Source organism: Antennarius striatus, chromosome 13, assembly GCF_040054535.1.
Source record: "Antennarius striatus isolate MH-2024 chromosome 13, ASM4005453v1, whole genome shotgun sequence".
NCBI lineage: Eukaryota > Metazoa > Chordata > Actinopteri > Lophiiformes > Antennariidae > Antennarius > Antennarius striatus.
In genome coordinates, this window is record NC_090788.1 from 21,067,403 (window position 1) to 21,081,460 (window position 14,058).

The window sequence follows — 14,058 nt, forward strand, 5'->3', positions numbered from 1 at the left end:
CTACTCCTATTAAGAGGCCGAATGATCTTCCACATAAATATGAGAGGGAAAAAGCTCAGCAGATAACAGATCATTCTGTCTAGCTATGAAATCCTCAGCAGTGACCCCTTTGAGAGAAGTTGTATTTTTTGGGGGGTAATGACTCGCCACCATTAATGCAGAATTAGATGGTTATTCTCCCATACTAGCTGGGAGATAACTAAGTACTTTTAAATGCATGCACATTACTCAAGCTTTGCTCCGACATAATACAACAAAGACCTTAAAGATACAAATGGTGTGGTGCATAATAATAAACTGATCTACTATTACCATTTCTTGTAGAGCACAAAGCTATTTTCCCATATCGTGTCACTGTGGTATTGATAGCCCATTGAAAGTGGAGCGCATTGGACAGAGGGAATGATTGACTTATCGGATTTTTAAATTTAACGGCAGTCCTTAATGAAAAAAGATTTTCAACAGTCGAACCTGAAGAATCTGTTTGTGATTAAGACCGTTATCATTATACATGTAGTATTTCTCTGTTGCAACACATTTAATTTGTAAATATACTATTGTCGTACATCTATTGAGTCTAGCATATGCCTAATATAAAGAATTACCTTTCTCCTTCCAGTTGTGATCTAAAGAATTGTCTAGAGTTGAAACTGATGTGTTTTCCTCTTTTTGATATAGTTTGAGATGTTACTTTGCTATGTCTTAACTAATAAGGTCATTTTAACAAAATCCTTCACTGAATGTTAGCGTCTCTGAAATCATCAGGGAGAGTTTCAGGTTTTCTACGTTGAACCTCTTTTCCTCTACGGCCGTATTGTTTGTGGTGAACGGACAGTTCTGTTCACACTTGACGCTCATGATTGGAGGACTGCTGTTCCATCCACACACCCACTGGAGTGTTGTTAATAAAAGGTGTTGTCAGGCGTACACCAGTCGATATTTGAGCAGGAGAAAGTGACTAAGCCATCGACTTTTGAAAGCCTACTGTTAAGTCAATTATGTCCTTATTTCTCTTTCAGGGTCAGAATGATCCCTGGCCCCAGAAGAAGTCACTATATAGATGTAGTTTTTTTAAAAGTTTTTAATAGTCTGCTGTAAACATGTTGTAGAAGAAAAAACTTCAGTGAACAATTCTAGTGCAGCACACTGGATATATCTAACAACACTTGAGTCTTTAGAGCTGCTGACCTGCAGGTGTGACATTGAGGCTGACTGCTGTGTGCCAACATGGGGGCAGGAGTTCAAGGACTTCAGTGCTGCTCACTGTTTAACATTACAATCTGATGACGTACTGGAACACACGGCTCAGATGGAGAATACACACTAATCATTGTTACTAGGGCATCTCAGCAGATGATGCAATAATACTCATTCAGTCAATAATGTTGTCAGCATTTATTGTCTTAGATTAAGCTTTAGAAATGTCTTTATAGGAATTGTGTAATGAAGAGTGGAGGTTTAGACACTCAGGTGCTCGACGCCTGTTTACTGACTGATGTGTAAATGTGTGTACGTGCAACTTTGAAAGTATGGGGAGATGACCCCCCACCCACAGAAAAGTTAGGATTCACCTAGTAGGTTATCTTCAGCCAGCGTTAACAAAATCTGCTTTAGATCACTCAGACAGGACTTCTTTGGTATTACTATATTTACTATAAATGTCATCATATACTATATTTACTATAAATGTCATCATATATTACTGAAAAGAGGTCCAAACAAATCCATCCAGACAAGTCTCAAAATAAATAAACAATAAAATTATGTCTGAATTTATTTTCTATTGTATTTCACTAAAGATGAACCATCTCTTAATTCAGTGAGGACTGTTGGAGCTTTAGTTTCTGAGAGCCCAAACATCTGTTTGTCTTGTGTCGTCTGTGTCTGACTCATCTTTGTCAGCTTGATGATAGATTGTCACCAAGAAGAGCATTTCCTTTTGTATTAAAGAGGGCATCAATGGTAAATTAGAGAGGGGGATTGAGTGACTCTAAACACACTCCTGCAGACCATTAGGCTTCAATTGTGTGAAGAAATTCAGCTGAAAGCATGTTGTATGTGACTGTCGGACTAACACCAAATGTAGAGAGCATTATAACATTAACCAGCCTTCATGCACCCTTTTAACTACCCCACAGTCCAAGATCTGCCCTCTAGACACATTTTCTTTAGTAGAGAAAAAAATAATGGATCAGGATGTGAATTATTTTCATTATAATTTGGATTATTGACACAATCCTTTAATTTACCCCTCCCATTGGGACCTGGTTTTGATTCATTCATGAGGATAAGGAGTGCATGTCCCAGTCAGAGCATCCCATGACCAAATGCAACATGAGCACACTGCCAGGCTGACACTGCTTTGATGGAAGCATTTTTTAAACCTGCAGAAAACAGGAAATTGTTTTACAAGGCAGATTCAATAATCTCATAGAAACAGCAAAACGGCTGACTAACAGCACTCACTAGACTGAATGCTTATAACCTGGAGCATGTATCACCTGGGACCTTCTGTAATGGATATGGAGTAAACCTTACATTTTCTGTATAGTAGATCACTGAGGAGGAGGATTTCAAAAGGAGCTGCACATCAGATCTATCGACTAACAAAATTACAGCCAGTGAGAAGATCGAGGGCGACGAATCACAAGTAGAATGCAATCTCATTATTTTCATTTCTGTCCAGCCGTGTTCCTATTTTCTACAAATGAACACATCTCTGATTTTCAACCAGGCACAGCAGTCCAACCTGTCATAACGCCGCATGGAAATCCCTCATTAATGCGCATTCAAAGCAGCAGTTCATCCAAAAATACAAAAAATACAGTCACCACCCCCCCATGACAGTGGAAAGTTGAGTGAAACCTCAAAACATCATTACAGCATCCAAAGATGGTTTTACTTTAAAACACAGAAACGGCTCAACAATGTAATGAAGAAAGTACAGACATCCCAAAATGTTTTAAAAACACAACAGTCTCATCTTTTTAAAATGAAATCTTTGCTATAATTGCAAATGTTGGCTTCTACTTCATTCATGCATGAGCTCACATCAGTCCGCTCAGCAGGAATACCTGATTTCAAATGGAATACATACAAATTTTGTGCAGCTGCGCTGGGAGACGTGTTTAACTGAAAACGTCTTCAGATGTGATTTTAAATCCAATTTTTCAGTTTCAGCTTTTTTTGTTTGACAAGTTAAAATAAATCTGTTTTAGTTAGAAAAAAAAACCCAACATTGTTTTTGCTGTGAATATCCAGAAACATTTTGTGCATTAATAAATATCTGACTTTCCATTTGATTTGGGATGAGTAATTAATGACTGACATTCTATTTTGGAGCTGAGGTGTTAATTTAAGACACCAAAATCACACCAGGAATGCTTTTAAAAAAGCCTTAATCCAGGACGATATTCTGCATTATTTAGGAGAATAGGATTATTATTAACTGATTAACTGACATCTTTTTCCAATCCTGCTCTAGTTCTGTCAGAGGGCAGAGAAAGGAAATCAGGGTTGAGGATTCAGAGCATCTCGGGGAAAAAAAGGAAAACAGAGCCGGGACTGTTCCTGTGTGATTGACAGGAGCTCCAGCCAATGGCAGCGGAGCTGAGACTGCCCTCTATGCCCCCCCCCCCAATCTTGCAGAGTACTGGTCCCTCTGTGTGCTGTAGTACGTGGAGGAGAGGGAGAACCTCTATTAGAGTGTGTGTGTGAGTGTGTGTGTGTGTCCTCTACCAACTACTACTTGCTTTGGATTTAAAGCGTATTCATTACAGTCTGCAAGTGGGAATGCAAAGCTGTCCAAACTGACATTCAGGGGGAAAAAGAAGAGAAAGAAAAAGCAAAAAAAGGGGGGGCATCTCTCTGAAGGAAGATACCAAACAAACGAGCAGATCAGAATCAGAGGCATGTGTAAGTCGGTCTGCTTCATCATCCTGTCAGGGGTGTTTGCTGCGCTCGTGTTCCCAGGTAAGACTTCTCCTGTTCTCTGGTGTTGTCCTGTGTGTGTGTGTCTGTGTGTGTGTGTCTGTGTGTGTGTGTTTGTAGTGTGTGTGTGTGTGTGTGTTTACATCATTCTGTACTCTCGTCTGCAGTGGGTTTTCTATTGGAACACACTGGAGGCACACACTCTTTGTCTTTCTACAAATCAGTCAGTGTGACTCTGAAGGTAGTTCCCACATCCAGTGATGACAATTAGGTTTTGGCTTTAGGTGAGGAGAAGCTTTCTGTGTGGTTCTGCCTGATTCTCTGACAAGCAGTGTGGAAAAGTTGCCCTGAACACACACACACACACACACACACACACCGGCTCGTCTGAAACGACCTGCAAACTGAATCACTTGGGTGTGAGAGGGTATTAACTTTATCTGAACCCCAGACTCATCGATAAATTCTCCATGTGGGCTGGGTTTATCTAAAAATCTATTTTTATTAGAGGCAATTTGAAATAAATATTGATCAGTTATTTCCAACAATGTATGCAGGTGTCAATAATATTGAAGGATTATGTCCTTGATGGATTAGTATGTGTGTTTAGTGGTTTCTTGCATTGATTCATGTTCATACTGTAATGCCAACATCGCCCTTTGACCTCTGTTCTCAGTGTGCTGATAAAGAACACAGCTCTCCATCCTGGAGTCCTGACATTCTGTTAAATGAGTCTGACATCTGAAAATGCAAATCTGAGCCGAAAGCACCTGAAGTGAGAAATGTTTTCTCTTCTCAAAGGGATTATGTTGGGGGAGATTATGTAGAGACGTCTGACAGAAAAATAATGTGATGCATCAGGGTGCATGTATTACCTTTTATTCTTCCAAGTCCTAACAAGTTCTGTGAGGAAGTTTCATTTAAATATCTCAGAGATACTTTATGTATAGATGCATCCAGTCAATACCAGTAGCCATAATGGTTTCTGTGGGATTAGCCGGTAACCACCAGCAGCACAGTCCACTCCCCCTCGTTCCTCTTCTTCCTCTTCTTCTTACAGCTGTTATGTGATTACTCATGCTTGTCTACTGGATGTTTTTTTTTTTTCAAATGGTATTTTAAGGTTTTGTTGAAGTGGTGTGTTGGTGTAGATCAGGGGTGTCAAACTCATTTTCACTGACGGCCACATCAGCATAACGGCTGTCCTTAAGCGACCATATAACTTCTAAATAACTAAATGTAGCTCAATGTCATGTAAATTAAATGTAACTACTCCTCACTGTTAAATAATTGAATTTATTATTCAAGTTCCAAACATTAGACAGAAAAAACATGTTTGGTTCTCTGTTCTAACATAAATCCTTTTAATTTGTCAGGTTATTAAACCCACAGAACTCCATCAATCAAGGATCAAACTATCAATCAATAAAGAAAAATAACATCAGACACAAGTTAGGACGTTAACTTTGTTCACAACGTTTTTGTCACATTTAAAATGGGCTGAATTACTGCATTATGGGAAATGTAGTTTTGGTCAAAAAACAGTTGACCTCTTCTGAACTTTTCTGCTCTCGTGGGCCACATTAAATGAGGTGGCGGGCCACATTTGGCCCCCAGGCCTTGACTTTGACACATGTTGTGTAGATTTTGGACTGAGAATTATTATTTTTCACTTTCGTCAGAATTGTGGGATGGGACCTTGTTTTAAACCTTTTACCCATAAAAACACAATAGTAATGGGACAATAGAGATAAAAATACCTAAAGTAAGGAGGTGCACAAAGTGCTCTTTTGTTCCCTAGTTGTGAAATAATATTTTTAGGTACATGCTAGTGACTCTACTTCTTCCCTTCCCTTCAGAAGCCTCTTCCCCATCTGGGTCATGCCTTTAAAAAACATTCACACTTGTCCTTGGTAATACAAAAACCTTTAGAGTGGTTGTGTTCTCCAGAAGTAGTTTTACATGTTAAAAGAAGGCTGACAGACTGACTCTGGTGGCCAATATTCGTTATAGCTCTAATGAAATGACCATCTTATAGGAAGGTTAAATCAGGCAAAGAACAATGGTCCCTTTCACCTTGTCTGTGTCTTGGATAAGTGGTGTGTCTTCATCAGACTGGCTTTGTGGAGGGCCCTTACCACCTGATGAGGGTGGTGTGTGTAGGAGGCAGAGCCGTTCACGGGAAATTACAGGTCTTGCATGCACACATGTGCAGAGTTGGAGTTGTTCGGACACAGGGTCACTTCTCACCCAGTTGTATTTGAATGACCTTAGAAATTAAATCAGTAACAAATAAGAACAGCATGAGGCTCAATCTGCGGCTGTATTCTGTTGTTTACATTATTAATGACTTGAAACCCATTCGACATGTCATCTACCATGAGAACATCATTAAATCCACAACATTATTATCAAGAGTCATTTTGCATTTCAGACTCCATGAGGTGAGAAGCGTTTTGGCTTTTTCTGAAAATGACACCCAAATGAGCGGGTTTGACTGCGACACAAATGAAACGCCGTAAGAAGGATGAAGATAAACGGATTTAATCAAACACCAACACCAGCATCTTCAGCCACACAGCTGGGTGTAAATATCCCATTTCATTTGTCTCATTTGTCTCTTGTGTTCCCTGAGGTGGACCTCCTGCTGGACGCGTTCTCCTCAAACCGCTTGTTTGCTCACCGCTTTACCACTGTAATATATGTGCCCTTTAACGAAAACAACCAATACATGTTTTATGAACACACACACACACACACACACACACACACACACAAAGGCTTACAAACATCAATATAACACTTTCTGCCCCACATCAATATCATCAAAATTCATCCTCTTTCTTCTGATTCAGGTATTCAATCACCACACAGCCTCGGGTTCAGGAATGATTCTGGTCATGCATTAAAGTAAATAAATTAAAGGTATGGAGAGTCATCTGTGTTTGTGTCAGGGCGATGTTGACCCGTCCGTCTACCTTCCTCCTGTAAGGATATTAAGCTGTTATAACGTCACCTGGCCTCCTCCTTTTCCTCACACACATTTCCTGCAGCCTTTGTTGTGTAATTTCAGGGCACCTGTTGCAAATAATAATACTGTTAACTTTTATTTTTACTTTTATATTTTTTTTTGCAGACAGTAAAAATGACCTCATGCAGTGTTTAGGAACGTTTGTGTTCACTTCCTTTCCTCTGTAGTCTATAAACCTGGAGGTTTTCAAACCCTTTTTAAGGTTTTCAAACGTCTCCCTTCTCACCCCAGAGGCCTCCTCGGCTTTAACAGATCAGGGGTGTGTTTGAAGTTCCTGGCCTCCTTTGAGTGGTGGACGGTTTGAGAAATAAATCTCATTTACAGTTAACCTGCTATTAAAGGTAGTCGGGGCTCCTGGGGGGCGTGGATGGTTAGTAATACACGATTCCTTTGGGTTCACCTCTGGTTGTCATCCAGTGCGTTGGGAGGTTGTTTTCAGGAAATCATTCTAAATTTCTCTGATATTCCAGCCTCATGTGGGATGACGTGTTTTCAGACTAGTTCTTCTTTTGCTCTGTGTCGGACGTACATCTGCTCCTTTGTTTCCTGATTTCATGATGAATATCCAGACTCTCCTGAGCTGAACACAACATGATCTCATCTTACACCCAAATAGAAAGAGAACCACCTCTACACAAATGAGGGTTGTGGAATTTTAGTAGTCAGTGGAGAACCACAAACACTTAATACTACATATTTTTTGGTTCTTATTGTACTTTAGAATTATGATATTACTACAAAAATGATATTACTACTATATTACTATGATATTACTACCATTCTGTCATTAAAGTCCTGTTTACTGAATGGCTGTTATGTACAAATAAATGTGACTGTTAGATGGTAAATGGAATGGACTTAAATCTCACCTTTTCTAGTCTGAGTGACCAACGCAATGTCATGGTTCTCTTTCAGGGTTGTACTGCTTCATATTTAAACTCATTTTCTATGTATTTTAATTTTGAACATATTCACACATATAAATTTCATTAAACCATGATCTTTCATCTGACTGAGCCCAAATCTCACCTGCCCTGCACGAGGGCAGTTCTGGAAACAACAGACTATTTTAGGAGACGGTTTCATTGGAGTTCATTTGTTTTTTTCAAGAGCTGACTGACATGAAACTGAAAATTAAGCCTGTATGTGTGTTTTTGAATGACATTTTGCCCCCCAAAAACCCCCCATCCTAATTTTAGTGTTAATTTCAAATTTGTTGGAAATCACTGGACTGTCACACTGCGTTTTGAGACTGTTCAAGCTTTGGCTTCATGTTTAGTGTCCCCAAATAAATACAGCAGGAGAGCCAGTATTTAAATCCTTTAATTATTTTTAGGTGGATCTAGTAATTGATAATCTTATCATTCGCTAAACCAGCGAGTGTCATCTTGGATTTCCTTTAAAAGCCTAGTGCCTCTCCCACTGATTGGTTCTCGTTCGTCTCATTGGTTCCAACAGTCCGGGCCAAGTGGGATCCAAACAGACCCCGAGTTGCACAACGGACATGGATTTATTTACAAGGGTAATTGGAAAGGGGGAAGTGAAGAGCGAGGCAGTGAAGCAGCGAACGACTGGGAAGGGCAGGGGAACCGAGGCGTGAATGAATGGAGGTGGGAGATGAGGCGAGGGAGCCGGGGTAGGAACACGTCCAGGGAGGCAGTGGCAAAACAGGAGCTGAAGGACTCCTGAGTAGCAAGGAAATAAAGGGTTAACAGGGAATAATGGAGTAGAACATGTGGAGACAAGAACAAGAGATTTGGCCTGACATGTTACTACTGATGAACTGTAACGATCTGGCAGAGATTGACTGGAGGTCGGGGCGTTGGAGCTGTGGTAGTGAGATGATCGGCTCCAGGTGTTCCGACATCTGGAACCGCTCCGAGGGACGAAAACACACCTGTCCTTCATGACTTTCACTGAAGGATAGGTGTGTGGTGATCCACATGAGTCACATGACTGATGGGGCTGGTCAGGTCGTCAAACTATTATTCTGATGATGGGATGCAAATGGAATTAAATGGCATTATGAATGAAGGAAAGTGTTGTTATGTTCAGCAATTCCTGCTATCTAAAAGGATTAGTCTCTGCTGTCTGTGCCATTTACACACAAGGGATATCAGCGTAACAATAGTGAGTATTTCACTTTGTGGGTAATGGCAAGACTCATGAACTAAGGGTCAGTAATGCATTCATGTCAATAATTACAAAAATATGTTTCTATTATGAAACCTTTTCTCAAAAGTTGGTTCATTCTGGGGTGTAATACCAGTAATCTGTGGCTAAACGTGAATATATTCATGAGCATGTGTGAGGATGGGTCCCTGTCTATGAAGTGGCGACCTGCCCAGGGTAAAACCTGCCTCCCAGTTAGATGGGATATGCTTGAGTGGAATGAATGTTCACAAAACAACTAATTCATAAAAACAAATTTATTTTTTTTCAACTTATCTCAGAATTCTGAAATGCTCATTTTTAACTTTTTAGGTCTGAGGTTTTTCTAATTAGTCACCCCTGGGTAAATGCGTGGTATATTCCCATGTGGTGTACTACATGGGGACATACTGTACTTGTGTGTGAATTCTGACTGGGCTGCTGTCTTAAATTAGACTTGGAATGTAGTTTTTGTCCAGTGAACAGTTCAGTCACTTTATACTACAGCAGTAAATAGCACTATGTGAACACGATGCCTTATCACTTTATTTTATGACCTTTTAGTTGAGGGCCAAGCAAATTGAAATTTAGAGGATGCTTTCCATTAGCAGGAGGCTGCTGAGGTCACAACAACTGCTAATTTATCACAATTTAACATTGGCTGTTCTGAAAACAGCCTGTATATCTACGATGTAAAACTGCTTTATCAGCGCAGTTTTATTTAATGTAAACACATTGAAACACAATTACTTTTTGCCTATCAGCATCTTAAATAATGAAGCCTAATGCTTTAAAGTTTGTCCTGCAGCAATGAAAATTAAGCTATTATCTAAGTAAATCTAACAAAATGTTTATTAGAAAAACAACACAGTTAAAGGCACAATACAACACCTTTACACATTGCAAATGGCCACTTGTGCAATTTCTGGCTGTTATTATGACCTATCTGAAATTTTGTGAGGAGGTTAAGTCTGAAAGTCTGAAGTGAAACATGTTCTTTCAGCTCTATACTTTTTTTTTTCAAATTTTAAAAATGATCACAAAATGCTTGTGACATACATAAAAACATTATCAAATAAATACACTGTCATCTAAAATATGCATGAAGGGAGCTAAAGTCACATAAAATATTGTAATAATAAAAGTTGTGCTATTTTTAATATAAATATTGTAAGTCTTTGAAAGGAAGAAACAAATGGGACACATGAGGGATGGGAACAGGAAGCAGCGAGGAAGATGAGGAGTTCTAGGAGCCGCTACATCAGGGGGGCAGGTGCAAAACCACAAAGGGATCCAGTTAGTCAGGATTCTGTCACTGACGCCTCAGGAACATGTCGCTCTGTACTAACAAAAGAGATGGAATGTGGTTTTATGTCAGGAAAGAATATAACAATTCAAATGATCAAATCGAATCTATAGTTTTATATCGTTCTAAAAAGGCTCATCTTGAAAAATGTAAGTACATGCATCAAAAATGTAAGTGAAAGTTGAGCAAGTTAAACGCATTATGAATTTCTGAAACACAATTGCACACAATTTTTTTAAATAAAATACACACACACACACACACTGTAGTCATGCAAAGGAGAGGATAATGGAAGAGTGGCGGGAAGCTCCCTTCTGGTGCGCCCAATGAGCAACTTCTTTTGGGCTTGGGGGGGGGGGGGGTCGTACCAGTTCACCTCCTGAGCACTGCCGAGGTGCCCTTGAGCAACTCTTCAACTACCAGTGTGTGACTGGTTGGATGTGTGAGAACACTTAGCCTTAGATTCTGCTGGCATGTCGGGGATCTAAATAATTAATCAACCAAATTTGCTGACCCTGGCACAAATGGAAAGAGATGCGTTTAAGGTAATTAGTATTTTCCTCATCAAACATGTTTTATCATATTTTTTTTATACCATTATGTATTATTTTCCCCAGCTAAACCCCATCTGCTCTTAATTGAATGATTAATAGCAGTTCCTGTTACACTCAATGTGAGACATTCCTCTCTGTTGAAGATCTTACACAGCCTGCTGGATTTGGAAGTCAGGGATGGTGGCAGTGGAGACAGAGGGCTGTTAAGGATAGCACTTGGCCTTTATTTAATTACCCTGACTGGAAGCCCGTCAGTATTTTGTGGTCTTTTACACTTGGTTCACATAAACAGGGCCAAGAGTGGAAGGATGCTTTTCATGGTTTGGGATGCATTAAGTCACGCTGTTGTAATACACCGGTGTTTCATGGGTTTTAATAAAAAACAGAGAAACAAGGCAGTCAGAGACTGCAGCGTCACGCGACACCCCTGAATTCAACTTTTTACCCTGACAAACACATTTTTGTGCCTCTGGGTTCCTGAAAATGTGGCTTTTTGTTCAGTGATTATTTCTCATCAGGTTTCAGAGACGTGTACCTAAAAAGGTCTACAGTGTGCCGTCGTTCCTCGTGGTTAATGCGTTCCAGGAACCACACTTGATTGACGATAGAGCGACAAACTATATTATTATTTATGGTAATTTAAACATTTTTGATCCAAAACCACCACCTCTCTGTATTACCTTTAAAACACTCTGATACTGTTTAAAACACTTTTATGTCTCACAGAAGTCTGAGACTCACAGAACGTAGAACACTTCAGGATGCCGTCAGCCAATAGAATGCTCGTACGGTATCACATGACTACCAAAAATCCGAGGTGAGTACAAAAGTTGAATTTTGACCTTGACCTGTTTTTCTCAAGGTCAAGGTCATCATCTCATTTCCCCTTTGCTGCCCGAGTAATCTGCTTTTTGTTTTTCTATCTGCAACGTTTGTGAAGATATTTGTTGGACTCGCACACACACAAACACTGACAATTACAACACATCACTGCTTCATAGGATGTGGAACTTCTCCCAACAATCTGCTGCTCTCGACAACATCTTTTTGATGGTGTCATTTCTCCTCCGTGCATGTTTCCCTCGAGGCTAGACATTTATCAAACTTTTCGTAACACAAGATAAAGTTGTGGCTAAACTTGGCGTAACTTTTCTGAGCTCACGTGGCATCGCCTCCCCAGCTCCAGCTGATTGAGCCATTTATCATAACGGCACGCCTACAGCGATTATAGACAACATCACCGCTCCGTTCTCCCCAGTGATCCCAAAGACTCACAATGATGGATTGCAATTATCTGAGTCAAATTGGTTGTGAAAATTAAGCTTCAGTTTACAAGCTATTGAAGATCAGCGTTTGCATCCGTTTGTGTTTAATAATAATGGTATCAATTGTCACTTTGTAAATTATAATTGTAAATCTTTCCATATAGCCCAGGGAACCCATTTGAAGACAGTTGGAAGTGCAGCACATTTTGATGCTCTTTTTGTTCTTTTTCTTTTTATTAAAATACGTTTATGGTATGCCAAAACTCATGGCTTCATATTACTCATAGTTGATAGAAATGTCACAATTTATCACCTTGGCACTGTTCCTGGGATAACATCACTCATGCAGCACTAGCTCATATTTTGTTGAAGTAAAGCAAGGCTTCAATCTCCAAAAATATACTGAGCTTTTCTTGCTATTACCCCCGATATAAGTCAGTCTTGCCTTATGTCAGTGTCCTTAAATATATTTAGGCTTGTTTTTGAGCGTATAACTTACTACACAAAGTCACTAAAGAAGACTAAAACACCACTTGTAACCTATAGTCTCCCTCATACAAACCAGATGAGACTGTCTTACTCCGAAACCACTAATCTCATAACACCTAATCTACTTGTGGTTTGTGACACTAAGATGTTGTTCCCAAGGCCTTACAATGGAACAATCATTGACAGTGACTCACTCTTGCACCGAGCCTTGGAGCCGCATCAACAGTGAACACAAGCTGACATTCATTCCAGGGGTTACAGTGGAGAGAACGCTCTCCGAGAACGATCCACAGCCAGCGTTGACTCCACACTGATGTCAATGAGAGTTCGCAGGCTTGAATCGGGGCAGGAATAGATAGTCTCTGATAAGAACAAGCTGTCAAATGTCAGAGTTGCAGGACTGTACTATAAGTTAACAGATAAGTTATTAGTACCAACGTCTGGGAGTGTTACTGTTCTGTACCGATAAGTTTCACATGGGGCAGAGCGCCGTTAGTTATCTGTTATAAGTCTTCATGTTGGGACCTGCTCGGTAGCTACTAGAATAGATCAAAACTTCAGGAGGCTTTACATCACCTGTGTGGTGAGGTGACTCTCAGGTGACAGCTGATCTTATTCTGAGGTGTAGCTGGATTTGATGGAGGTGTCCACTCTGAGTACCCTTCTAGTCGACTGAAATCATCATTCCCTCCATTCATTAGCTTCTCCATGCTAACAATTTAACTGTTATCCCCTAGCATGTGTATTATGAAGTTTTTTTTGCAGTCTTTCTTTAGAATCATTAAAAAGTGTCTCTTGTAGTTTTGATTTTGTTTCCTCCACAATGGAAATAGGACACTTTCCAGTATTTCCCTAATTGTTTAAAATAACTCAGTTTAACAGAATGGGGGTGTTGGCTATGAATAAGTCATTTATAGTTTGGTGCAGAACATGTTTATTTTTATTTTTTCAAACTCAATTTTTCCTAATTTTGCACACACACAGACACAGACACAGACACAGACACAGACACACACACACACAGACACACAGAGAGAGGTCAGGCAAGGTAGTAAAATGTGCCTTCCTAGTTTATTTATACTTATTAACAACACAGCTGATCTCTTTTTTCAGTCCAGTGTGTAACGTCACATTATCTTGGTGGTAATGTGGATAATGAAAAATAGGAGTCAGGGTTTCCATTTGTTTTCATGTATTCAATCAGACTCGGTGGGTTTTTTGGTGCCGTGAATCATCAGTGATGCTGAAGCGTGACACAGGAGCTTTAAGCCTCTTCCTGATATCGATTCTTTTACCTGCTCATTGCATGAAAAGAGATTAATTACTTTAATG

General features: G+C 39.8%; 1 protein-coding gene across 1 annotated transcript in view; it reads left to right on the forward strand.

The window, feature by feature from the left end:
• The first annotated feature begins 3,683 nt into the window (after window positions 1–3,683).
• The window catches only part of opcml (opioid binding protein/cell adhesion molecule-like), a 222,705-nt gene continuing 212,330 nt past the window's right edge, over window positions 3,684–14,058 (forward strand). Inside the window, exon 1 of the mRNA XM_068331713.1 lies at window positions 3,684–3,972. Coding sequence (XP_068187814.1) covers window positions 3,912–3,972 — 61 coding nt within the window. The 5' untranslated portion in view covers window positions 3,684–3,911. The remainder of the gene's footprint in view (window positions 3,973–14,058) is intronic.